The sequence below is a fragment of the Squalius cephalus genome (assembly GCF_949319135.1).
Source record: "Squalius cephalus genome assembly, chromosome: 1".
Lineage (NCBI taxonomy): Eukaryota > Metazoa > Chordata > Actinopteri > Cypriniformes > Leuciscidae > Squalius > Squalius cephalus.
Window position 1 is genome coordinate 62,887,189 of NC_137122.1, and position 25,622 is coordinate 62,912,810.

Consider the following 25,622-nt stretch of genomic DNA (forward strand, 5'->3'; position numbering starts at 1 on the left):
AAAAAATGTAAATACTCAGGTCAAAGTTAGACTCACCGATCAGAGGGAGTTTTTCAGCCGTAGAGGGCAGTGTGTTACTAAGAATCAGCAGCATCACAGAAATAGACAGCAGTAAAGTCACTTTAAAGCCCAGCTTGTCATTTCCATTTGTGTCAATGAAGAAGGAGGCCACATCCAGCAAGAGGAAGAAAAATACCGGTACTATAATGTTTATGACATACAGTAGAGGTCTCCTTTTTATGGTGATCTGCCATGTAGAGAGAGAGAGAGAGAGAGAGAGAGAGAGAGAGAGAGAGAGAGAGACATTAGTGTAACATTAGCATCAAAATGTACTTTAACATTGGGAACACTTAAAAAATACATAAATATTCTCCATAAATCAAGACAATCAAGAAAACTAATACAATATTCTACTCAAGTAAAAGTACTATTACTTCAATTAAATTTTACTTAAGCACCGGAAAAGTAAGTAAAAAGTAGCTCATTTAAAACTTAAAAAGTTACTGATAATTTTTTAACAGCGGGGGTGGGGTGGTAGCCTGGTTAAAACCAGACAATTCTCAGTAGTAACTGAGTTATGGTCTGGCAAAGCTTCATTAATAACTCATTTCCAAAGGGGCGTCACCAAAGGACGTCGCTCAAATGCCTCTGGGCGCAATTGGATAGACCTAAAACCAATCAGAGCGATCGTCATCGTGTAAAGCCATATGCTGCTATTTACTTTTGAATGTGTAGCAAAAAAGTAGGCAAGCTTTGGGACATACTACTTCGTCATCTTTATCGGACAGATCTGTCGCGTGCATCCTGTCACGCAAACTGCCCTGTCAATCATCTTGTCACAGTTAAAATCCTCTATTAAATCTAATTTAATTTCCTATACCGTTTCGGAGAGAAATGTATTAGCACGTTCATCTGCCAGTGGGTCTTTCATGGAGACTGTCCTCATGTGTTTGCAATTTGAATATAATAATGCATTTAAAGGTTGAACGGACGTCGCTCAAATGCCTCTGGGCGCAATTGGATAGACCTAAAACCAATCAAAGCGATCGTCATCGTGTAAAGCCCGCCCCAACGTTTCTGATTGGTGCCGCGATTACGACGGATTAGAAATGGGCTTGAATGAGCTCTTTGCCAGACTACTTGCAGAGCAAATCTAAATTTGCCGGAAGTTGTCTGGGTTTTCCCAGGCTAGTGGCGTGAGGGACTATGAGATTTTCATTGTATGATAACCGTCTCAGAAAATATAACGCTTTACAATATTAAACAATTATTAAAAGAATTTACGATATTATTAAATTATGGATATTATTATCATCAGTTAAAACGAAAACAGGTTTTTTGGTTGAACAAATGCTTTATTATAACAAACTTAAAACCATTTGTTTAGTTTGTTTATTAAAAATCTCAGTAAAATATGTCTAATCAACTAAATTCAATAACCGATTATGAATTAGTTTATTTGTAGTTTTTAGATACTTATTTGTATCATTAGTAATTTATTAAAATGTTTGAGAATAAGAGAGTCATATTAAATGTATTTTATTCAGAAAAGTCTTTCTTCTTTTCATGATTTAATACAAATATATGATAAAAAATGGTGGTAATCAACTGAAAATTTAATAAACTTATATCCTTTTATTTTTTGGCAAAGGGCTGCAAAACAAATTTAGTAAATGAAACCATGGGGGAAAAAAATCCTTAAATAATGTTCAAATAAATTGTATTATAATTATTGTTGTTTTTAGTATTATTATTATTATTATTTTGAGAAAGTACATTCTATTGTAGGGCTACAATAGTAATATATTTCTGTCATGATTTCTTCAAGTTAAACCAAACTTTTTTTTTTTGACGGGTTGTAGTGAAGGGCCTACTTTTGAGTGTGTTGCAGAAGAGTAGACAAGCTTTGCGAAACACTATCACATCATAAAATAGCGTCTTTGACGGTTGCTCTCTGGATGCTAAGTATTGCCGCGATGTCAAGTTAGCAATGCCAGAAGTAAACTGATAATATTGTGTGAGCGCTATCACTTGGATTTGTTCCTCAGCACAGGAAATAACTTAATACTGTGTCATTTATAGTCATACAGATAATATGACATAATTCGAAACAGTAAAATGTATAGCTTTGTTTGTGTACATTCACTACAAAATGACAACATGACTACAAAATGTCATGCCTTTTAAAAATTAAGAAAACAACATGATGCACTGCTTTAGCGCATCTCGGCCTTCTTGAAGATCTTTCTGGCGCACACCAAAGATTAACCAGCGAATAGCCTTCTTGGTGCGCCTACTTTTGAACGTCAAAATGTAGATTATTTGATGTTAAATGCATTAGATATGCCTAAATCACTTTGGAATAAATCACAGCATGTTTCATGATTTAAAAAGCGAACTAGACGCGCGAATGAGGCGAATTCGCGTCTACCGCGCCGCGCTAAACGCCTCATTCGCGCCGCAAGACCTCCAGACGCGCGTAAACGCGCCTTACCATTGACTTAACATTGAAATCACTCGCCAGACGCATATTCGCATTTGGTGTGAACGCAGCGTGTCCACTACAGCGGCAAAACTCCGCTCAGTGCCGCTGGCAACGCTGTAACGTCTCCGCTTTGGGGTGTGTCTGTTGCGAGTGTGTTTAATCTAAGTTTTTTCAACACACGAACAGTATAATCATCAGCGATGCACGCGATTACGTTTATGGTGTGTTCACACCAAATGCGAATAGAGCGTCAAATTTGCGTCTATCGCGTCTAGTTAGACGCTTGCACATTTTAATCCATTCGCGCGTCCGTGTCACTGTCGAATAAATATCCCCCCAAAAAGAGTATCAACAACAACAACAACACTTTATTTCTGCCGTACATTTCCGTCATGTCTAGAATAAGACGTATTGCTGCTTTGTATTTGTTGTGGAAGATCCAAAAACGGAGGACATCCAGTGAGGGAACCTGAGGGAACGGACGAAACCGGTGACGTTTCAATGAGCTCTTCGTTGATTGGCTTGCGCAACTAAGCGTCATGCGAATTTTCCGCTCGAGTTCAATTTTTTCAACTTGCGCGGAAGACGCGATTCAGGAAACGCGTCGCTCAATTCGCGTCATTCGCACCGCCCGGCAACAATTCGCGCCGATTCGCGTCTTTGCATTGACTTTGTATGTAATCTACTCGCGCCAATAATGAAATTCGCATTTGGTGTGAACACACCATTAGAAATAGACAAGCTTTGTTTCCAAATGCACCAAGCAAAGATATCCTTTCAATTTTATAAACTTTTATAAACCCAGCCAATATAATCACAATGAACACATCCAAAATAAAATCTTTAACATATATATAACAACTGCAAGCGTCTAATTTGTAAACAAAATTATTTACGCATTAAATCCAGCATAAACTCCTGCACAATTTGCATATTTTTAAACTCTAAAGACAGACGTCACATCCCGAACCTCACAGCAATTGGCTGTCGACCGCGTTTTTCGCTTGATATTTGCATAAAGTCGAGAACTGCCCAACCTTTTTGACGCTGTCTGTCGCTCTCAACGCTTTCTCCGGTCCGCTGTCAATCCCAAAATGCACTGCGCGAGCGTGAAGCTCGACTTCCATAGGAATGAATTGAAAACGCTCGCTCCGCTCCGCTCACACCGTGCCAGTGGACACGCACCGCAATGCTGCGTTCACACCAAACGCGAATCTGCGTCAAAATTCGTGCCTGCCGCGTCTAGTTATATGCGTGACCACTTTGTGTGCATTCGCGCGTCAAGAGCGAAATTGACGCGCGTAAAATCAAAAGTTTGAAGCGAAATTTACGCGCGTCACGCGCGTCAAAGGCGAAGCCCGAGGGCGAAAGTTTCGAAACCTGTTGGCGGCCATCTTTTTTAGATGTTTATCGAGCATTAGCAATAGCATTAATCGAGAGAGTCACTGCTCGTATATGCTCTGGAGAGCAGAAACAGCAGCGTAGGGGACATCGTCACAGTACTCGGGTCCACCAAACCCTCCAGAGGGTTTCAGGAGTTTCACAATTTGCTTCAGGAGGTAGGTTTGGTGGACCTAACGGTGAGGACGCTGACGAGGACAGCGTAGGCCGTATAAAGCCTCGGCCTCGAGTGGTCTCTGCATGACGAGCCCGCGCTGTACAGCCCGGTGCGAGGTTCACCCTCGCCCGCACCTAATCTGTCATTTATTTTTGTTTTGATAATAAATGGAGCCAGCCTCCAAAAGTGAAACCTGTCCTGTGATTTTTTGAAAAGTTTTTATATTGTGTTTATTGTCTTTACATTAGATTAATAAAGTTTCATATAATCTAGAATATGGAATAAATAGCATTCAATACAAAATGAGTATCTCTCATATATTGAAATCGAGTTTTTATGTGAAAGATTATTTGCTTTGTTGTGCATTTTAGTCATATTACAAAATCTATTGAGGCCAAACATAAAATAACATTATAAACTGTCAGTTCACCACGTGACAGCAGCAAGCAGGCTCCTGATTGGTTAACGCGGCGCGAATTGACGCAGAAGTTCAGATTTTTCAACTCGGGCGGCAGACGCGAATTCGCGTCAAACGCACAAAAAGCACAATTCGCGCTTAACGCGCGTATCGCACCAAACGCTCAATTCGCGATGAGGCGAATTCGCGTCTACCGCGCCGCGCTAAACGCATCATTCGCGCCGCAAGATCTCCAGACGCGCGTAAACGCGTCTTAACATTGACTTAACATTGAAATCACTCGCGCCAGACGCATATTCGCGTTTGGTGTGAACGCAGCATAACACTGCTTTGGTGTTACTATTATGGAAGTAAAATAATGCCAAATGTTTTTGAAACAAAAAAGCTTGTTGAATTGCACTACTTGAAAAAAATATGCACTGCATTAACCCTGCTTGCATTTTAATGCATTGTATTTTTGTAAAAGTAAAATTACAGATTTTAAAAACCACTTAAAAAAGTAGAAGTACACAAAAAAACTACTTAATTACAGTACTTGAGTAAATGTAATTCGTTAATTTCCACCTCTGAGTATTACTTATAAGCAAAACCTTCATAGAATTTAAATGTTGACTTTGAACATTAAATAGTAAAATAATGGATACAATTCTGTAATATATATTATATTATAATATAATTCCACACTTTGGTGTAAAAAAAAACAGCACACACATTAAAAATTTAATTTTAATACTTGCACCCTAATCTTTTGGAAAATGGCAATAAATGAATTGCCTTAAAGGTTCAAATGAAAATGTACAAATTGTATTTTGCAAATTGTATGTCATTTATGCGCATATTTTTCACAAACTCATCAACTAGCTGATCTTTCGTGTGTTTTTTTTTTTTTTTTTCATTTTATTTAAATATTTAATATGGGCTTGCACTCCATACCCTGTGCTCTGTACCTGATATATCAGCTGATCGAATTCAAGCCACCTAATGATGGTAGAATTAGTGTAACTTATATTGAGGAGCTCCCACTCTCCCTGGGCCTGAAAGAGATCCTGTGAGAAATGATTGATGTATGGTTGGTCACTCATTAGTTTAATTGTAACATCCCGCTCTGTGGGAACAGACATTAAAATTGTATTTCATATTAAAGTCAAATAGTTTAGAAGAATAAACCATGTTATCTTGTGTTTGTTTGTCAAAACTGGTTCATGTGTTTCAGATGTACTTGAATATGCTGTAGACTGAAATGTAATATTGCAGATTTGGGTGTCGAAGGGAAACCTGTAGAGATCCATCTTACAGGCCGTGGTCAGAGATAAGAAGTCAGCTGAGACTGCAGCGCCGAAATAGAACAACAGCACATTTGGAGAATCCTTTGTTCCAAACTCAGTCTTGATGCTAAATGGATAAAATATAAATTAACACTGATTAATAAAGACATGGTGATTAAAGACAGTATTTAAATCAAAAGTAACTTGCAGATACTGATTAACCAGCTAACCAAGAGCTGTATCTCGTTTTGAAGGCTGCACACTTTAGTTGGCCACATACCCCAGCTAGCAGGGAACGTTCTCAGAACATTGGCTAACATTCCCTACAAGTTTGGTTAATGTTTTAAAGAAAACATTTGAATGTAATGTTCAAAGAATGTTTTGAGGATGTTTTCTCATTCCAAATAATGTTTCTATAAGGTTAAATGTAAACTAAGATATAACGTTTTAAATGTAACATTTTGAGGATGTTTTTAGAGAATGTTTTCCTACACAGCAAAAACTCCAGTGTTAAATTAACTCTCCTGGGAGTTTATTTGACTCCACACTCAAAGGGTTAAAGTGTTAAAATATGAGTGTTAAATGAACACTGAAGAGTGTTAAAATGAATGAGATAATTAAGTGATTAATTGTGTGATGATTGACCATTATTGAAGACACCTGATGTTAACAAGCAGAATCACCAAAGGAGAAAATCTCATTTTAAGTCACCATTATGGTGATCAGTGTTTGCTTTAGTTGGGCTCTTGACCCTTAAACTACTAACTTTAGATTTTGTCTGGCTGTTGTAACTAAGTTATAACTTTCAGCTGAACAAAGATAAAAGGTGATCAGTTGGTGTTGGTTATGTTTTGATGTAATCATCATTTGACCTGAAACACTAAACTCATTTGCACTTAGTCATTTAGTAGATGCTTTTGTCCAAAGTGCTTTAAATCAGAGGACTAAAGTTTAGAAAGTGTTGATTGCAGCAGCCTGTTGGTTTTATAGCATACGAATTGTAGCATTTTCCATAGAATCCAAAATATTTCTTAAAAATTCTGTTCAAAATATTTTATTTAGACACACACACATCAAGATTCAGCCTGTGAATCTCAACAATGGTGACAATAATAAAGCATGTTACAGTGCATTCTGGGTGCAACCAATCAAAACTCATTCATGGCTCCCATCATGCATTGCGTTATGAATAAATTATGATCTGAATTGTCTTAGTAATTTCCTTTTCCTAACTAAATATTTCTGTTTTTTTAAACGACTTTTAAGAAATCCTTTGGAATATATAGAAAATTCTGGATCTGATGTTGTAGAATCACTGTGATGATGTAATCAACAATATAAATTTAAGTCAGAGATTACACTCAAAATGAGTTTTGTGATTCAGGTCAAATGATGATTATATCTAAACATAATCAGCAACATCTGATCATCTTTTCTCTTTGTTCATATGGGAGTTATAACTTTAGCCCAGCTAAAATGAACACTGATCACCATAATGGTAACTTAAAATAGTGATTTTCTCCTTCAGTGATTCTGCTTGTTAACATCAGGTGTCTTCAATAATGGCCACTCATCGCTCAATTAATCACTTAATTATATCATTAACTTTTTATCACTGGAGTTTTTTCTGTGTATGTTTTAGGAGAACATTCTGGGAACCAAAATAAAACTACCCGCTGAAAACATTATTAGAATTTTATGGTAATGTTCTCAGAACGTTTTTAGAACAAAACATTTCTAGCTGGGACGTCACAGAAGCTTCAAATTGGTCATTTATTTGAAAAATGGTGACAGCTGCGCTTTCAACTGTAAGTCATGTTTATTTTTTAAGCTCTACTTCCTCAGCAGAGTGTAGTAAGCAACATAACAAGTGTTTGTCATTTTTAAACGTTCAAAGAACAGGGCTGTATATATTTTTTTGTGTCATCATTTGCTATATCCAGCTAAATAAACTATTGTATTGAAGGATGATTCTCACAAAACTGTATTTTCTGCAAGCTTTTTCAAGGTTACAGAAAGGACACTTGGAGACTCGAAAAGGACACTAATTACCAAAATAATATACAGCAAAATCAGTGTTAAATCAACACTGCTCAGAGTACATATGGTCCCCCTCTAAAGAGTGTTAAAGTAACTCTGAATCAGTGTTAAAGTTAATGAGATAATCAAGTGATTCATTAATAAAGATTGAGCATTAGTGATGAACACCTGCTGTTAACAAGCAGAATCACTGAAGGAAAGAGAAACACAAGAACTACAACGGACTTCAACCTAATTTTTTAAGACACCGTTATGGTGATCAGTGTTTGCTTTAGTTGGGCTCTTGACCCTTAAACTGTTAACATTAGATATTGTTTGGCTGTTGTATCTGAGTTATAACTGTCAGATATACAAAGAGAAAAGTTGATCAGGTGGTGTTGGTTATGTTTTGACACAATCATAATTTTTTGACCATGATGACTGTCTGATTAAACAGATTACAAAATGATAATGTGAACAATCAATCTTAAACATCTGATTTGACCAGAAAAAGCTGTTTTATCTGTAGTATGAACCAAGTCTTTGAATCTGTTTTGTCATTTCTCTTTTGTCATACCAGTACCCTTATTCTGTCCATCATTTTGTCACTAAAAGGCAAAAACCACTGAAATAAAAGGTTCTGACAGAAGTCATTTTTATACCTTTCCATTATACCAATGTCTGGAGTCCAAAACATATTTTTGGGGGCAGCAAATGTTTCAATTCCACAAAATTCCTTTTTATCCCACTGCATATCCCAAATTGGCCACTGCTGGAAAAGTTAGAATTATAGAGAAGTTCAGAGTGATTATGAGACAGATACTGTATGCTTGAAAATCCAATCAAACCTCTGATCATGTGACAAAATTATGTAAATGAAGTAAAAATTTGTGAAATAAGAATGAAATCGTTTTTTTTAAACACTTACTATTAGCACTTTGACCTGTGTCGTGAGACTCTGGGCTTTTTCATCCTGTAGATATAAGATGTGTTGAGAGATGATATTACAACTGCTTGACATCCCATAATGACTTGAATGAGAAGATAAATCATGTTGGACACATACCACTTTTATGATGGAGGTCACATACATGTCCAAATAAATCTCAGTAGGGTGGGAACCGAAGTACGAGCCATAACTGTTGAATATCAAGGGCCACATTCTGAAATTCTGAGAGTCATCATTGCCCAAGCCGAGTTTTTCAAAAAGATCCTTTTTAGCTTGAGCATATTCAACAGCACTGCAGACTTGAGCATCAGACACCCACCCTGTGAATATGAGACATTCAGAAACACAGCAGAATATATTCTCCAAGTTTAAACATTCATTCTTCTACATTTCATACTCTTGTCAGACACACACAAAGACAAATAGACTTTTGCTCTTAGGGGGTCGTCCAAATGTTGTTGTTTTTTTGTTTGTTTGTTTTTTGTACATATTTATATTAGAGGTTACTCTAGAATAAAAAAAAACATACCGCAAGTTTCAACTCCACAGTTTAAAATATGAATTACTCTTTTCTACCATTCTAAACTCCCGGATTTGAGATTGGGATAATAGAGGTGCCTTTTTTTTTCTTTTTTTTATAATGGAAATGTTCACTCCCTGTACATTATTCCAATGGAGAGTCAATCGTTTATTTGCATAATCAAATTATGATACAAAACAGATATTAATACTTCAATAGGACGGTAAATTCACATTATATCAGATAAAATACAGTTTATTACTGTAAATTTTAAGTTAAGTCTGTAAAACCAATAACGGGTTGTTACCGTATTTTTGACGGTAAAGTTCTGGCAACCACAGTTGCCGGTTTTTTACCGTAAAAATCACAGTTACATTTTTTACAGTGTAACTATAGAGGCTATAAATAAACCTGAAACAGGTGCGCCTGAGAATACCAACACAGTCGCACTTGGAAGTGTCTGGACCCCTCAAGGTTGTGTAGTGTGTGCTCACAAACACTGGAGAGGTCTCAGACAAGAGCTTGGGATGTTGACTCAAGAACATGTGAGCCCATGAATATTCAAACTGAAATCTGATAAATGTGTGCAAGTCAAGTCAAGTCAGGTCATCTTCATTTATATAGCGCTTTTAACAATGGAGATTGTTTCAAAGCAGCTTTACAGAGATAAGCGTATAATTTAAGGTAACAGAGATTGTTTTGACTTTATAGCGGTTCTTTAATAAAGTTATTTTCCAGCTAAAGTTAAGTTTTGATTGATTCGCTTCCGTCGCAACGATCATTTGTTATTAAATTAGGGGCCGCTAAGACGACACCATTCTCTCTACACAGACTTTAAACGCGAACCTGTGAGAAACGCTGATGGCGTTCACATGCGCATTAAGAATTGGTTCTATAGTTATGTGCGTTTGAATACACGCAGGTTTGGAATTCCCTACAGACCAAGCCTAAACAAAGTGCTGGTGTTTCCTTATAATTTTTGATACAGAATTTTATTTTATTTCATCACTTCGGGGAAGGTACGCGAAACGAATTTTCCCGACAACGCTTTATCTGTAGAGTGGTAAAGGTATCCTTTATAGGGAGAGACTGTGTGCAGAGAGGACCTGCCTGCCCCATCACATAATTGCTGCACGGGGTCGCCTCTTGCAAAAGCCCTGGAGGATGCAACCCCCCTGGTGGAATAAGCCCTAACTCCTAGAGACAAAGCATGTCCGTGCGCCTCATAGGCTAGATCTGTAGTTCATAAACTTTTGAGACCCTCTCTAAAACTTAGACTGCAGTCACATCTTTTCCAATAAGGGACAATATTTGCCCCCTTAAATCTAAATTAAAAAAAAAATTGTGGTGGGCATAGATTAATTTTTTTAATCTAGATTAATCTCACTTTAATCTTGGAATTAATCTAGATTAAAATGGCTCATTTGAATTCTGATGAAGGCATTCAGAATATGTGTGTGCTACCCAAATAATGACTAAAGGGCACGTGTTTCTTAAATACAAAGTGACATTTAAAAGAACTTGTGAAGAAATGCCAGAGTTTTTTTATTATTATTAAAACTAACATAATAAAGTATGATTTTATTTTTAATTTTTTACTTTGAGCAATGATGGAGCTATAATAGACGTCTTATGAGCATATAAAACAAAACAGCTCCTTGGAAAAAATGAAATGTAGCCTAATATTGAAGTAGTTATAAACAAATGTCTATTTTTAGTTCAGATTAACATTTGAGGGTAGCAATTTTATTCATAATGTCAAAATAAAACCAAGGTAATGTTACTTGAAAGCATTTATAGCCTATTCCTGCCAAACTTCCATGGTTGCAGTTAGTGTTACTACAGTAAATCCATGGTAAATGTTGCAGATCTGTGGACACTGGATAGTTCATTCATGGCACAATGTTTCTTCCTGGTTTCCACGCGCTGTTTGATCCGTTAATAACGGAGAAATGTGAATGTTTCTCACTAGATCTCACAGCAATGTTATTACTTAAGTAGCGAATTCAAATGATTTCTTTACTGGATCTCTTAGCGCTGTGTAGTAACAGTGTCGCTTGATCAAGATCGGCTTGCGCTGCTTTAGTCCAAACTGATAAACAACGGTCCGTCAACCACACAATAACGAGTATCTCAGTTTCGTTCCGCTTACATTACGTTTGCCATTTGATGTCGAGAATGTTGTGGTCGCGCCAGGCTCGATGGTGTTTTAAGCCCCCAATTGCTCCTTAGAGGCAGCTAACCCTACCCTCAACCTTAAACCTACCCATCCCCTCGCGCCAGCGTCTCTTACTTTATGAGCGCGCTTGCCACGCGCGACCCGCCAACATTTGAAATAACGAAATTTAAGTCGGCAGGAAAAATGGTCCAACAAACCGTTCGGTTTGAAAATGCGTACCGAACACCGAACCAAATTCGGCTAGGTATAGGCTACATCCGCGCTAAAATATCAAGGTGAAAGTCATCATAGCTTGCGTAGTATAGACCCAGCTCAACTTTGAGAATAGATTAACGGCGATATTTTTTTTATCGCCCGATAAGTCTCACGTTAACGCAGCACGTTAACGCCGATAACGGCCCACCACTAAAAAAAATGTAAAAAATGTTCAATGGAGAATATGCAGTGATGGAAAAAACGAAGTGATATTTTAAATATTTAATTAAAACCACCGGTAGGTGGCGGTAAGACACTGTCTTTATGAGTGAGTCATCGAGTCATTCATTCATTCAGAAGAAAGTGGTTGTATTTATGAATGGGTCATTGAATCATTGACTCTCACGATTTGTTCAAAGCTGCAAATTCGTTCACAAAACACAGCTGTGAGCTGCATTTCTGCTGTGGCTTTCAATATAAATATTTATGTTATTTTATAGTTTGAATGTTATTTTAACCCTCTGGGGTCTGAGGGGTTTTCTGGGCCCTCGAGGTGTTCTGATATGCTCTGACATTTGTGCTTATTCAGCACAAACTCTGCTACAAAAATATGTAAGCAGCATGTACGTAAAAGTTTGTAGTTTTGAGAAAATGACGTTTATGCATGGTTTGTGAAAAGACAAAAAAAATGTTGTCACTGAAATAAGGCCATTTAACCCATATTGATTATTTGTTCACAAGACTTTTGAAATTTGTATCAAGTAGCCTAGAATTTTTGCTTCAAAACTATGTGAAAATCATCCTGCCTAACCCTGCCCACAAACAATATATTGATTTAAAATGTGTAAGACATTCGTAAATCATCATGAATATTGATGTTTCACACCTTGAAAGACAAAGACCCTCCCATAATAGCCCTATCAGGTGGGACTGTGAGGGAACTAGAACAAAGAATGAGGAGAGTTTAAAATGGCTTTTTGATTGTTTGGATTTATTTACAACACAACATAATCCAAAGATACACAACAAAGGATTATTTGCCTTGGGGGCATATAGCTTCAAACAGGAACGTCTCGGTTACGTATGTAACCCTCGTTCCCTGAGTAGGGAACGGAGACGTTACGTCGGATGACGACGAATGGGGTTTCGCTTAGAAATCCTATCATCTTCGAGTATTAAAACACGAGCCAATGGCAAAGAAATGCCATGGGTCTGCGGAATTTGCATAGCGTAACTCCGCCCCGCCCTGGGGGTATAAAGGAAGTCGCTGGCAACATGCAGATATGTCTTCGCTGAGGAGCCGAGACTGAACTCAGGCGTTCCAGCGGTACAGCGGAAGTGGCAGGGAGACGTAACGTCTCCGTTCCCTACTCAGGGAACGAGGGTTACATACGTAACCGAGACGTTCCCTTTCGTTGTCACTCCGAGTTACGTCGGATGACGACGAATGGGGTTCCCGTATAATCACGCCACCTCTCGACTGTCTTCCAGTGCCCTGCGTAAGTCTGAGCTCCCTGTCGTGAGACTAGCACGGACGAAGGAGTCCTACTTAACACAGGAATACCAAGGTACACTGGGAAGCATATCCAGTGGAAATATGCAATCATGCCCAACCCGAAGGGGGGGACTTGGAATACACATATGACCCCGAAGGACTGCATACGGAGTAACACTGGGGTGTCCAGCCGCAGGTGGAATATTTCAACCCCAGGGGTGGCAAGGTGGCTTGCCAAGGGAAAGACACATGCTCAAAGAGGCTTACAGTGGAATACACATGTGGGGGTCGCCCGAAGGGAACCATGCACATGGAGGCACCTAGCCAAGCGCAAAAGCTGCCAGTGGCATAACTCTGGCGTTGACGTCGTCAGTGCTGGAGGAGACTCAGGGCTTATGAGGCTCACCTGAGGAAATATCGCACGTATCCCGTCCGTGGAGAGGAATGGCGAGCAAGCGAAGACACCTGAGCAGAATCTAGCACCGGCTAGTTGAAGCGAGTACATGAGAAGAAACTGGCTCTACTCGGAGATTGTAGAATCTCGCGAATGTGTTAGGTGTCGCCCAGCCTGCAGCTCTGCAGATGTCTGTTAGCGAGGCGCCATGCGCTAGAGCCCAAGAGGATGCCACACTCCGAGTGGAGTGGGCCGTCACACAAAGGGGGCACGGTCGACCTTGCTGCTGGTAAGCCAAAGCAATGGCGTCCACTATCCAGTGAGACAACCTTTGCTTGGAGAGAGCCTTTCCCTTCAGCTTCCCACCATAACAGACAAAGAGCTGGTCTGAGGTCCTGAAACACCGCGTTCTGTCTACGTAAGCACGAAGGGCGCGTACTGGACAGAGCAGTGCCAAGGCTGGGTCTGCCTCCTCCAAGGGCAGCGCTTGCAGGTTCACTACCTGGTCTCGAAAGGGTGTGGTAGGAACCTTGGGCACGTATCCAAGCCGGGGTCTCAGGATCACGTGAGAGTTAGCCGGCCCGAATTCCAGGCACGCTTCGTCAACCGAAAATGCCTGGAGGTCCCCTACCCTATTGATGGAGGCCAATGCAACCAGGAGCGCTGTCTTCATTGACAGGAACTTAAGCTCCACTGATTGCAGAGGCTCAAAGGGAGCACTCTGCAGGGCAGTTAAAACCACTGAGAGGTCCCAAGAGGGTACGAGGGGAGGACGAGGAGGATTTAATCTCCTGGCTCCCCTCAGGAACCTGACGATCAGGTCGTGCTTTCCCAAGGACTTACCATCAACTGCGTCGTGATGTGCGGCAATGGCGGCAACATACACTTTCAGGGTGGAGGGAGACAGCCTTCGCTCCAACCCTTCTTGCAGGAAGGAAAGCACGACACTGATGGGGCATTTTGTGGGTTCTTGATGTTTAGAAGAACACCAGTTGACGAAGAGGTTCCACTTCAACGCATAGACATGTCTCGTGGACGATGCTCTAGCGGAAGTGATGGTAGCCACCACCGCTGGTGGTAGGGTACTCAAACCTGCCTCGTCCCGTCCAGGAGCCACACGTGGAGGTTCCAAAGACCGGGACGAGGGTGCCAAAGGGTGCCCCGTCTCTGAGAAAGGAGGTCCTTCCTCAGAGGAATTGGCCAGGGAGGTGCTGTCGCAAGGAGTATGAGTTCTGAGAACCAGGTGTGGTTGGGCCAGTATGGGGCAACCAATATTACCTGCTCCTCGTCCTCCCTGATCTTGCGCAGGGTCCGCGCAAGAAGGCTCACTGGGGGAAACGCATACTTGCGGAGGCCCCGCGGCCAGCTGTGCGCCAGTGCATCCGTGCCGAGCGTGCCCTCGGTCAGGGAATAAAACAGGTCGCAATGGGACGAGTTGTGGGAGGCAAACAGGTCTACCTGTGCGTTGCCGAACTGATCCCAAATCAGCTGGACCGTCTGGGGATGGAGTCGCCATTCTCCAGAGAGAGGCCGAACTCGAGACAGCTCGTCGGCCGCCTGGTTCAGGTGTCCCGGGATATAAATGGCTCGAAGCGACCTCAGATGCTTCTGACTCCATATGAGGAGGTGGCGGGCGAGTTGTGACATACGGCGGGAGCGCAGACCACCTTGATGGTTGATGTACGCTACTGTTGCGGTATTGTCTGATCGGACTAATACGTGCTGACCCCTGAGCAGCGCATGGAAGCGGTGCAGGGCGAGACGTACAGCCAGCAACTCGAGGCAATTGACATGCCATAGGCGCTGGGGTCCTGTCCAGGAGCCCGCGGCAGCATGTCCATTGCACATGGCGCCCCAGCCCGTGGTGGAGGCATCTGTTGACACAACAACATGCCGGGAAACTCGTTCCAGGGGCACTCCGGCCCGTAGAAAGCTGAGGTTCGACCACGGGGTGAAGGTCTGACGGCAGGTCGGAGTCACTGGGACCCGGAGCTTGCCGTGTTGCCATGCCCACCTCGGGACTCGATCGCGAAGCCAAAGCTGAAGCGGTCTCATATGAAGTAATCCGAGCGGCGTTACTGCGGCTGCGGATGCCATATGCCCCAGGAGCCTCTGAAATAATTTCAGTGGAACCGCACTCTTGCCCTCGAATTGGCGAAGACAAGTCAGCAGTGACTGCGCGCGCGCGCTCGCTCGTAAGCTGCGCGCACATGGCAACCGAGTCGATCTCCATACAGAGAAAAGAGATCCTCTGCACGGGGCAAAGTTTGCTCTTTTCCCAGTTGACCCGAAGGCCCAGACGGGCTAAGTGTTGGAGCACCAGATCCCTGTGTTCGCAAACCTGGTCTCGAGAGTGAGCTAGGATTAGCCAGTCGTCGAGATAGTTCAGGATGCGAACCCCGTGTTCCCGGAGGGGAACAAGGGCTGCCTCGATGATCTTCGTGAAGACGCGAGGAGACAGGGCTAGCCCGAAAGGGAGAACCGCGTACTGGTATGCCTGCCCCTCGAAAGCAAACCGTAGAAACGGTCTGTGTCGAGGTAAAATGGAGACATGGAAGTAGGCGTCCTTCAGGTCGATCGCTGCAAACCAATCCTGTGGCCGCACACACTCGAAAATGCGTTTGGCCGTGAGCATCTTGAACGGCAGCCTGTGAAGGGAGCGGTTCAGGACGCGCAGGTCGAGGATTGGCCGTAACCCACCCGATTTCTTCGGAACAATGAAGTAAGGGCTGTAGAAGCCGGACCTCATTTCGGCTGGAGGGACAATCTCGATCGCACCCTTCGCCAGTAGGGTGGCGACCTCCGCTCTCATGACAGGGGCATTGCCACCGACCATAGTGAAGCGGACTCCGCTGTAGCGGGGAGGAGATCGCGCGAACTGAAACGCGTAGCCGAGCCTGATGGTTCTCGCGACCCAGCGGGACAGTCCGGGAAGCTCTAGCCAGGCTTCCAGAAAGTGCACCAGCGGGGTCATACGAACCACAGACGTACCGTCGGGGGTGCAGCGAGGCGGAATGACCGGCCCAGGCGTGGGTGGCATAGCGGCCCGGTGCGGGGGCACGGTCATTAGCCGCGTCCTGCCAGAGGAGGCCAGGGGAGGACCAGCGTCCCACGGGGGCGTGCTCTGGCAGGGGTCTGGCGACAGAGGGGGATGAGAGGAGCGTGGCCCGTGGGCGGCGCGTGCTCTCATCCGCACACTCCGTGTGCTCAGAGATGGGATAGTGAGTTCTTTCTTTAACCATTTTAGGGTGCTGCCCGTCGTGGGATGAGCAGCGGGAATGGGAAAACCAAGGATTCTCCCCCGGCCCTCCACCGGGGGAAGGAGCGGCCCTGCTACCGGCTCCTGTACAGAACTCATCGCCATCTCTGAGCAGCCCGTCTCAGGAGCGCCGCTTAGCCTGGCGTTTAGCGGGGCGCGGGGCGGGAGAGGGCTGTGGCGCCTTCCTACGGCTTCCTCTACGACGCGACCCGGGAGCAGCGGACTGCTGGGGCCGATCGGGAGGGGCGGGAACCGCAGGAGGGCGCCCTCGGCGGCGAGCGGGCTGAGGCACCTGTGCCGACGGCTGCGCCGCCGAAGCAGCGGGCCGCCGGGGCAGGACAGGTTTTAAAGCCTCAGTCTGCTTCTGGGCAGTCGAGAACTGCTGGGCAAAATCCTCGACTGCACCGCCGAATAGGCCAGCCTGGGATATGGGGGTGTCGAGGAACCGGGTCCGCTCGGCCTCCCGCATATCAGCCAGGTTTAGCCATAGGTGTCGCTCCTGGACCACCGAAGTGGCCATCACCTGACCCAGCGAGCGTGCGGTCACCTTCGTCGCTCGGAGAGCAAGGTCGGTGGCGGCACGCAACTCATCAAAGAGTGCTGGGTCAGACCTCCCCTCGTGCATATCACGCAACATCTGGGCCTGGTAGACCTGCAGAGTCGCCATGGCATGCAGTGAGGAGGCCGCCGTCCCCGCAGCTCTGTAGGCCTTCGCCACAAGAGTGGAAGAGAACCTACAGGCCTTGGAGGGGTGCTTTGGGTCCCCGCGGGAAGAAGCACTCTGAGGACACAGTTGCATCGCAACAGAGCGTTCAACCTGGGGAACCCCAGTGTACCCTTTGGCGGCCGCCTGATCAAGGGGAGGCAAGGCGGAGGCGGTCGCCGAGCGATCACGGGAAGACAATGGTGCCTTCCAGGACCTCGTGACCTCCTCATGCACATCCGGGAAAAAAGGCATTGGGGTTGGCCGCCGACGCGGATCAGCAGCCGCACCCAAAAACCAATCGTCCAGCCGCGAACGAACCGGCCCAGGTGGCGGGGACCACTCAAGACCGATCGCCGCGGCTGCCCGGGAAAGCATGGCCGTCATCTCGGGATCAGACTCGGACAATGCTGGGGCACCCGAGGGTGGCAGCACAGCCGAATTCTCACTTCCCGAGGACTCCTGCCCACCTTGTGATGCAGCGATCGACATCGCGTCATCCTCTGGAGCGCCGAATGAAACTCGCGGCAAGTCCGAGGACTGTACAGCGGTTTCCACGCGGACACTCGCGGGTTGCACGGGAACAGAGGGAAGTGTGGAGCGTGGAATAGTCGGCGCTTTGTTCCACACTGTAACCCTCAGATCACCCTGGCCGCCAGCCGAAGTACCAGCCCTCTCGGGACCAGTAGATCGGGGTGCGGATGAGGGGACTCTCACATGAAGATCATTGAGTCTCGATCTCAACCGTGCGATGGGCATGTTCCCGCAGTGGGAACATGACTCATCCACAAACGCTGCCTTAGCGTGCTCGACACCCAGACACACAAGACAGCGATTGTGCCCATCAGAGTCAGACACGAATAGACCGCAACCAGAAGTGCACGGGCGAGGCATCTTTAAAAAGACGTGCCGCGTGCAATGCTCTTTTGTGAAAGGAGATTTCTCCGCAGAGTGTTGAAGCGACCAGGGAGAGAACACACAAACACTGGCAAATCACTGCACAGATCAGCAGGGAATGTGCACTCGCTGGAACTCGCTGTCACACCAACACCTGGAGAGAGGCTCGTCTCGAAGAGATGAAGAGATAAACTCAGGATTTGGCTGTGGAGTGAAGTACATCAACTTGGCTCCGAAGCGAAAACATATCTGCATGTTGCCAGCGACTTCCTTTATACCCCCAGGGCGGGGCGGAGTTACGCTATGCAAATTCCGCAGACCCATGGCATTTCTTTGCCATTGGCTCGTGTTTTAATACTCGAAGATGATAGGATTTCTAAGCGAAACCCCATTCGTCGTCATCCGACGTAACTCGGAGTGACAACGAAAGGGAACACTCTCTCTCTGTCTTTGATGCCTGTGAGTTACAGCCACAGATGCCTCGTTGTGATGACCAAAGCTTACATAGAACAGTTGATTGTACGGGCAGTCTGCTTAGTCCTTTGGAGAGACAAATCTGTGGCCCAACAGAATTCTGAGAAGGCGTCCTCCTCATCAATGCTCCTGCACATACTGGTATGCCTGTAACAACACCATGATTTGCAGCGGAGCACCATCCTGACCTGCTTGACTGAAATGCTTTCATCACCAGCGTGGATGTTGTTCTGCATGGCTTGGTGGGGAGTGACTCAGGCCCCTCCCCTTGGCAACTGGACAGAAATCTATTCTTATAATATAACTTTGAGAACTGGGGGTCTCTTGTTCCTGTGGCCAGTTCCTGTGAGTACTCGACCGGGAGATTTTCTCAATTCGTCCGCTGTGAGACCAAATGCTCACTGGACAGAAAGAGAAAACATAGATGCATGCTACGTCCGCTGGGAGACCAAAGCTCGCTGGACAGAAAAAGAGGCATCGAGTAAGGGTTTTAAAGGGTGAGTTACAGGAATATTAATTCTGAATAGTGAGGTACTGGAGAGGAGACATCACTGCTTTTAGCAATTTTAGCAGTCACTGGCAGTGACAGGGTTCAGTCATGGCAATTCTGGTTGCTATGTTCATCCTAGCCACTAGGGGGACACACTTAGTGCACTCTGTATTGGATAAAACAGGAAGTAGTAGAGTTTGTGCTAGGTTCTGTTTGAAGCTGTTTTATTGTTGTCTGTTGTCTACTTCCCAAACCTGTTTGAGAAACCTTTTTGTTTTCTGCTCAAGCAGGATTGTTTTATGATGTAGCTCTCGGCTGTGGACAGCTCTACATGTTTACGATCAAGGACACAGCTTATATTGCTGAATCAACTCCTTTGGTTGTTTGGTGGGAAACCTTACGACTGACCAAACATCCAATTATAGGACAACAATCTAGTGATGGCAGTGTGACACTGAAGCATTGAAACGTGCTTCAAACCATTAACTACAATTTCATTTGAACCACTGCTCCGAAGGTTGCTTTGGTACGGAAAAATCACGTGACATATGACGTCCGAAGCAGCAACTGCTTCATTCTCTGAATGAATAACCTGAGTGGTTTGCAGCGCCACTGCCACAAGCAAACCAGTCAGTGCTGCCACTGCAACTGGCACCGTCTCGTTTCGAGTCTGAATTGTAGTGCTCAAAGCATAAAAACTTTAATGCACAGTGACAAGCATTAGGCTTGTTTGTTCGTATTGATTTATTCTCATTACTATGGAAGCATCTAGGGAAGAGAGGTCGTTCTGACGTGGGAAAACTTTATTCTGATCGCTAAGGTATGTGCACTGGCTGTTAAATATTATTATTAAATATTAGGCTAAAAGTAGAGTTATAGAACTGCAACTATCAGTAGCCTATATAATAGCTGTCTCAAGTCTGTATAAAAACATCTGAACGAACTTTCTCTAAATGTGGAGAGGTTGTGAGCAAAAAAAGAAACAGGCTCAGTCCAAAAAGTGTGTGTGTGTGTGTGCACACTAGATTTATTTCAGTCGTCTTAAAGCCTCCCGTCCACTATCTAACCTTGGCACTTCACCAGGCGAGGTCGCTGTTACTGAAGCTTCGAGTAATGAACCCATTTTCAAAACAATGCTTCTAAGTGGTTCAGTGCTTCACCAAAGCTTCATTTGCCCATCTCTACAACAATCTACTTCATCATCATTAAACTTTATAACTCTGCTCATCTACAGATAAGACTGGTTTCCTTCATTTCACGAACGGTTCATGCTTTCAACCAGTAGTGGAATGTGATAGACATTTCAATTTACCACACATGCATATATGTGCACATGGAAAAATCATTAAATTGTATATGTATATATTTGTATGACTTGCAATATATGGGGGTGGAGTCTTACATATGGGTTAACAGTTTGAATACATGCTGAAAGAAACATCCCCCTTGTTTGTTCATTGATAGACCTCTCTCACATTAAATACATTTTGGTATTTACAAAGAAAAGGCGACCCCCCCTCCCCTTTGATTCCATGTAGCTTGACCTGTGCAAAGTAACTGGGATGGTTATATATGACCAATCGGCATTGGTTATATTATTAACAGACATGAATGAACAATATCTATAAATTAACATATCTAGATCAGTGTCTCCCAACCCTGTTCCCGAAGGCACACCAACAAGACACATTTTTTTAACTCTTCCTAATCAAACACACGTTTCAACTCATCAGCTCATTAGTAGAGACTCCAAGACCAGAAATATAAGGCGAGGGACATCGAACATTTGCAGTGTTGTTGGTGTGCCTCGAGGAGCAGGGTTGGGAAAAGCTGATCTAGATTAACAAGTCCTGTAAAAATGTTGTTATTTGTTGTCATTTACTGTAATGAACTAATGTTACCAAATTGATCCTTATTGTAAAGTGTTATCATTAAACAATATGTACTTACCCAATGAGAACAGACAAAATATAAGCCAGTGTAGGTACATGTTCAATAGCGAAAAAAATCCCAAGTGTCTGAGATACTTCTGCTGTAGGATGAGGATTCACTCTTGAACAGATGTCGGTCATTTGGTCATATTTATACACTGTGAGTGATCAACACATTCTCACTACCGCTCCCAATCAGTGGCTGAACCAGGATAGTTTCATTTTTGCCTCTCATGTCACAAGAATTTTATTGCACAAGCAGTTGTTGTTTTTCTCAACAACAAAAAAACAAACAAAAATATTCAGTTTTTTTCACCAGATTTTTTTTAAAATAATGAAATATGTAAATACAGACACCATCAATAACATAAATGTAAAAGCCATATCATTATCATATAGACAAGGTTTCAATTTATCTCTAAACACCACACTTACTGTTTGTTGACCGTAACGACAAGAGCAAGTATTGTACTTCAAATAACCATACATTCATGTCATGGTTTAAATATGATTTAAATTACTTATTTCTAGTCTATTTTTTGTTGTTGTTGTTGTTGTTGTTTTTTTATAAAATAAATCCAATACCCTGTTATTCAACATGAACATAATCATACATGCATTCACTAGTTTGCCTGCCCATTCAGCCTTAAAGGTTAATGGTAAACTAACTTGGCATGCTGTCCTTGGAGGAAGCTCAAACCTGAGGCTCAGCTTGAGCTCCGAGTTAAAATCCCCCCATGATGGAATTCTGCATAAGAGGATATAGATCATTTACTGGAAGGAGAAGGGCTGCCAGAAGAATATATCAATGAGATGACGTTGTGTCTGCTGCTTATATAGTACGCTCGTAATGATGATTGGCAGGACAGAATGTTTAGAATGTCCTAAACTAATGAGCATTAGTGATGAACACCTGCTGTTAATAAGCATAAACACTGAAGGAAAGAGAAACACAAGAACTACAACTGACTTCCAGACACCGTCTTAGATGAAATCAACTGAATATAAAAGAAGACATTACATCTCTGAAGATCTCAGCAGAGGAGGATTAAACAACTCGACTGACAGCTTTACTCAAGACCTTTACTTTGAAAGAATAAGAGGTTAAAGAATATATAGACTAGAGTATACTCACCAGATTGACTTTATTTCTGTCATGTGGCTTTAGAAGTTCTTACTGAGAATTAACAGAGGTTTAGATGTTGATGTTTTATTGACATGTTGATCATCATTATGGTGATCAGTGTTTCCTTTAGTTGGGCGGTTTGACACTTGGCTGTTAATGTGAGTTAGTGGTCTTTGTAACAGTGTTTATCAAAACACATAAATTGTTCCAAAGAAAACCAGAAACGACAATGATGATGATGATGATGATGATGGTGGTAATATAGTTTTCAGCATCGTAAGGTAGAATTATTCCCTAATGTTTTTCTGACCAAAAGTGGTTATTTGTAATTAATAGATTTTATCCTTTAATAATAATTTATTGCAACAGATCAGATATTCTGATATTTGTTTTTTAAAAGGATAGTAGGAATTGTTTCCTTAAAGGCACAATATGTAACTTTTTTGCTTTAAAAATAGCAAAAATCACTATATCTATGTTATATATTTTTTTTGTTGTTGTGTACTTACATTATCCCGACTGTTTCCAACAACTTTCAAACCAGGAGAAATTTGTAATTTAATTCGAGAAACGTCCCGTTTCTTTATTTCCGTTTTGTCGCCGCCAATTCCATAAACATTATTAGATCGGTCGGCTTGACGTTGACGACAAGATCCATAATTCTTAGCAAATGTTGCATCATCAATCTACGCCTTTGTTATTGTAAATAGGTTAGCGACCCCTAGTGGCGAAAAATGCCATACTGTACGTTTAACAGACATCAATGAGAAAATAAGTTTACCCTGAAAACTGGTGCTAGACCAGTAGCCAAAATAATGGAAATCAAAATATTGTACCAGTAACCAGAAGAATTTTACTCTGAACGCTGGCGTGAAAGAGGTGGCCGAAATCACTGCTATGACAGTGAGAAATTAAGTTTACTCTGAAACCGGGTGCTAGACCAGTAGCTGAAATCACTACTGTGGTAGTGAGAGAGGTGTATTTTGATGAGGGGAGAAAGCACTGCTGTTGCACAGTGAAACATGAAAGTTTAATTGGAGAACCTGAAAGGAAACCCATGCACTTGAACAGAGATATGGGGTGGAGGGGGACTTTTCTTTAATTGGGTAAGTAAAGGAGGAGAGCAGGTGGAATTTACTGATTCATGAACACATGACCAGCTACTAGATTGCTGATTGGGTAATTTATGAGCTTGTCTGTGTCACAGGTTTGAAATCGAAGCGTTTTGGAACCAATGTTTTTAAAAGAGATGTGGTTGACGAAGAGGGGATCGGCAGGAGATCAATTCTTGGAACTTTGTGAACTGAAAATAAGGAAACAGACTGGTTAGGTTGGAGGGGTGTGGGTATATCAACAATGAACATCGAATGGTCGTTAACGGATTCGTTTTGTTATGCTTGATATTAAAGCGGATAGTGTCCCTTTATAGTAAATTTTAGAATTGCAAGTAGATTCTGATTATCTGAGAAATCGGTGGAATGAGAGGATGAATAGAGCTTTGATTGTTCTGGTAGTGTTTTCTTAGTGACTTCCTGAACGGAGGAGAAATAATCAGTCAATACAATAATACTTTGATGAATGCTTTGAGAGGAAGATTTACTTGGATGTCAGGTCCATGTGGAGAGGCACTGGGGTGCATGACAGGCCTGTATATGGAGCCAATGTCCTAAATCTCTGAAAGGCAGAATTTGAAAGAGAGCAATTTGGATTTTAAATCCTGTTACATGTTTTGCTTTATTTATGAAATAATTGCAAGCGGAAGACCGGATTAGCCGTCTGAGGAATTGCATTAGTTCAGAGGAACTTCAATCATCACTCAATCATCACTTAATTATCTCATTAACTTTAACATTGCTTCAGTGTAACTTATAACACTCTGAGAGTGTGGATTTATATAAACACTGAGCAGTGTTAATTTAACACTGGGGATTTTGCTGTGTAGGCCCTCAGCAATGGAATAAACTGCCCCCTAATCTCCATGCCACCCCTGACCTCCAGACCTTTAAATCGCAACTTAAAACTCATCTATTCACCATGCTCAGTAAATAATCATTTTCCTCTATACTTCTCTGTCTTACACTTTTTCAGTATTTATGTTACGTTAACTTTATCTTTTTAGTTTTTTTTTACTATTCTTTATTATTTGACAAACAGCATTATCAGCTTCACTTATCATTAACCAGATTGATTTCTACAGAAGTTCTTATTGCAAAATGCTGTGCAGTGCCAGGTTGTGTAAAAACACAGTATAACCTGTTTAAAGCTGCATAACCTGTCAGATGTTCTTTGTCTCAAAATCGTTTATTGCTGTTAATTTATCCGTAAATCAACCCTAGTGATTAAACGGGCAACTTCAAATTGTTTCTCTTAGAAGGATGAAAATAATCTGTTATTTAAACTGTGATTAAATTATATATAGAAAGCAATCTAAGAACGCTCCTTTTACAATCGCTGGAACTGTCAATCAAACAGCACAAGTTTATCAGTAAGTTCTGGACTCTCGTTATAATCAAATGATCTATTATCTACATTGAGTGCAGAAATCGAGTTGCAATGACGAGATCACTGCATTCATGCACTCAACATGTCTGTTGTCAGCTGTGAATGTTCATCTCTACAACCTTTAAGTAGAAGTCTTTTGAAGTGAGAAGTGATCTCATTTCACTTTACCTTCTTTTGCTGCAGCATATGTGATTAACAAACACATTGTCAAAGCAGCCTAAAAAGGACAAAAGATATAATAAGAGTTAAGAGCCCAACTAATGGACACACTGATCACTATTATGGTGACTCCAAATGAAACACATTAGAGTTAAACCTCTGTTAATTCTCAATAAAAACTTCTGTAGACGTCTGACAGAAATAAAGTCAGTCTGGTTAGTAATAAGTGAAGCTGGTAATGCTGTTTGTGGAGTTGTTTAATCCTCCTCTGCTGAGATCTTCACAGATTTATTGTTTTTTCTTTTCTCTTCAGTTGATTTCATCTGAGGCTGTGTCTGAAGTCAGTTGTAGTTCTTGTGTTTCTGCTCGTCTCTTTTTCTGTTCTCTTCTTTCCTTCAGTGATTCTGCTTGTTAACAGGCTTATTAAGGATGAAATGACTCCATATTTAACACAGGTTTTGTGGCTCAGATAAGGTCCAGTTCTGATGTATTTCTTTTGCTGGCTGACATGTGGCCAGAGGAGTAGTCCAGGTTCGCAAAGTAAAAGTCCTCCTCAGTATTTTGTTCCAATCACCTGGATTTGCATATTCAGCCAGTAGATATA

General features: G+C 42.4%; 1 protein-coding gene across 1 annotated transcript in view; it reads right to left on the reverse strand.

Annotated features, from left to right (window-relative positions):
* Positions 1-25,622, reverse strand: part of LOC307172860 (5-hydroxytryptamine receptor 3A-like) — a 51,815-nt gene that overhangs the window by 19,250 nt on the left and 6,943 nt on the right. Inside the window, exons 2-7 of the mRNA XM_079895544.1 lie at positions 8,812-9,014; positions 8,674-8,718; positions 8,408-8,517; positions 5,681-5,853; positions 5,409-5,566; positions 37-247 (exon numbers count right to left, since the gene is read on the reverse strand). Of these exons, the coding sequence (XP_079751670.1) occupies positions 37-247; positions 5,409-5,566; positions 5,681-5,853; positions 8,408-8,517; positions 8,674-8,718; positions 8,812-8,907 (793 nt within the window). The 5' untranslated portion in view covers positions 8,908-9,014. The remainder of the gene's footprint in view (positions 1-36; positions 248-5,408; positions 5,567-5,680; positions 5,854-8,407; positions 8,518-8,673; positions 8,719-8,811; positions 9,015-25,622) is intronic.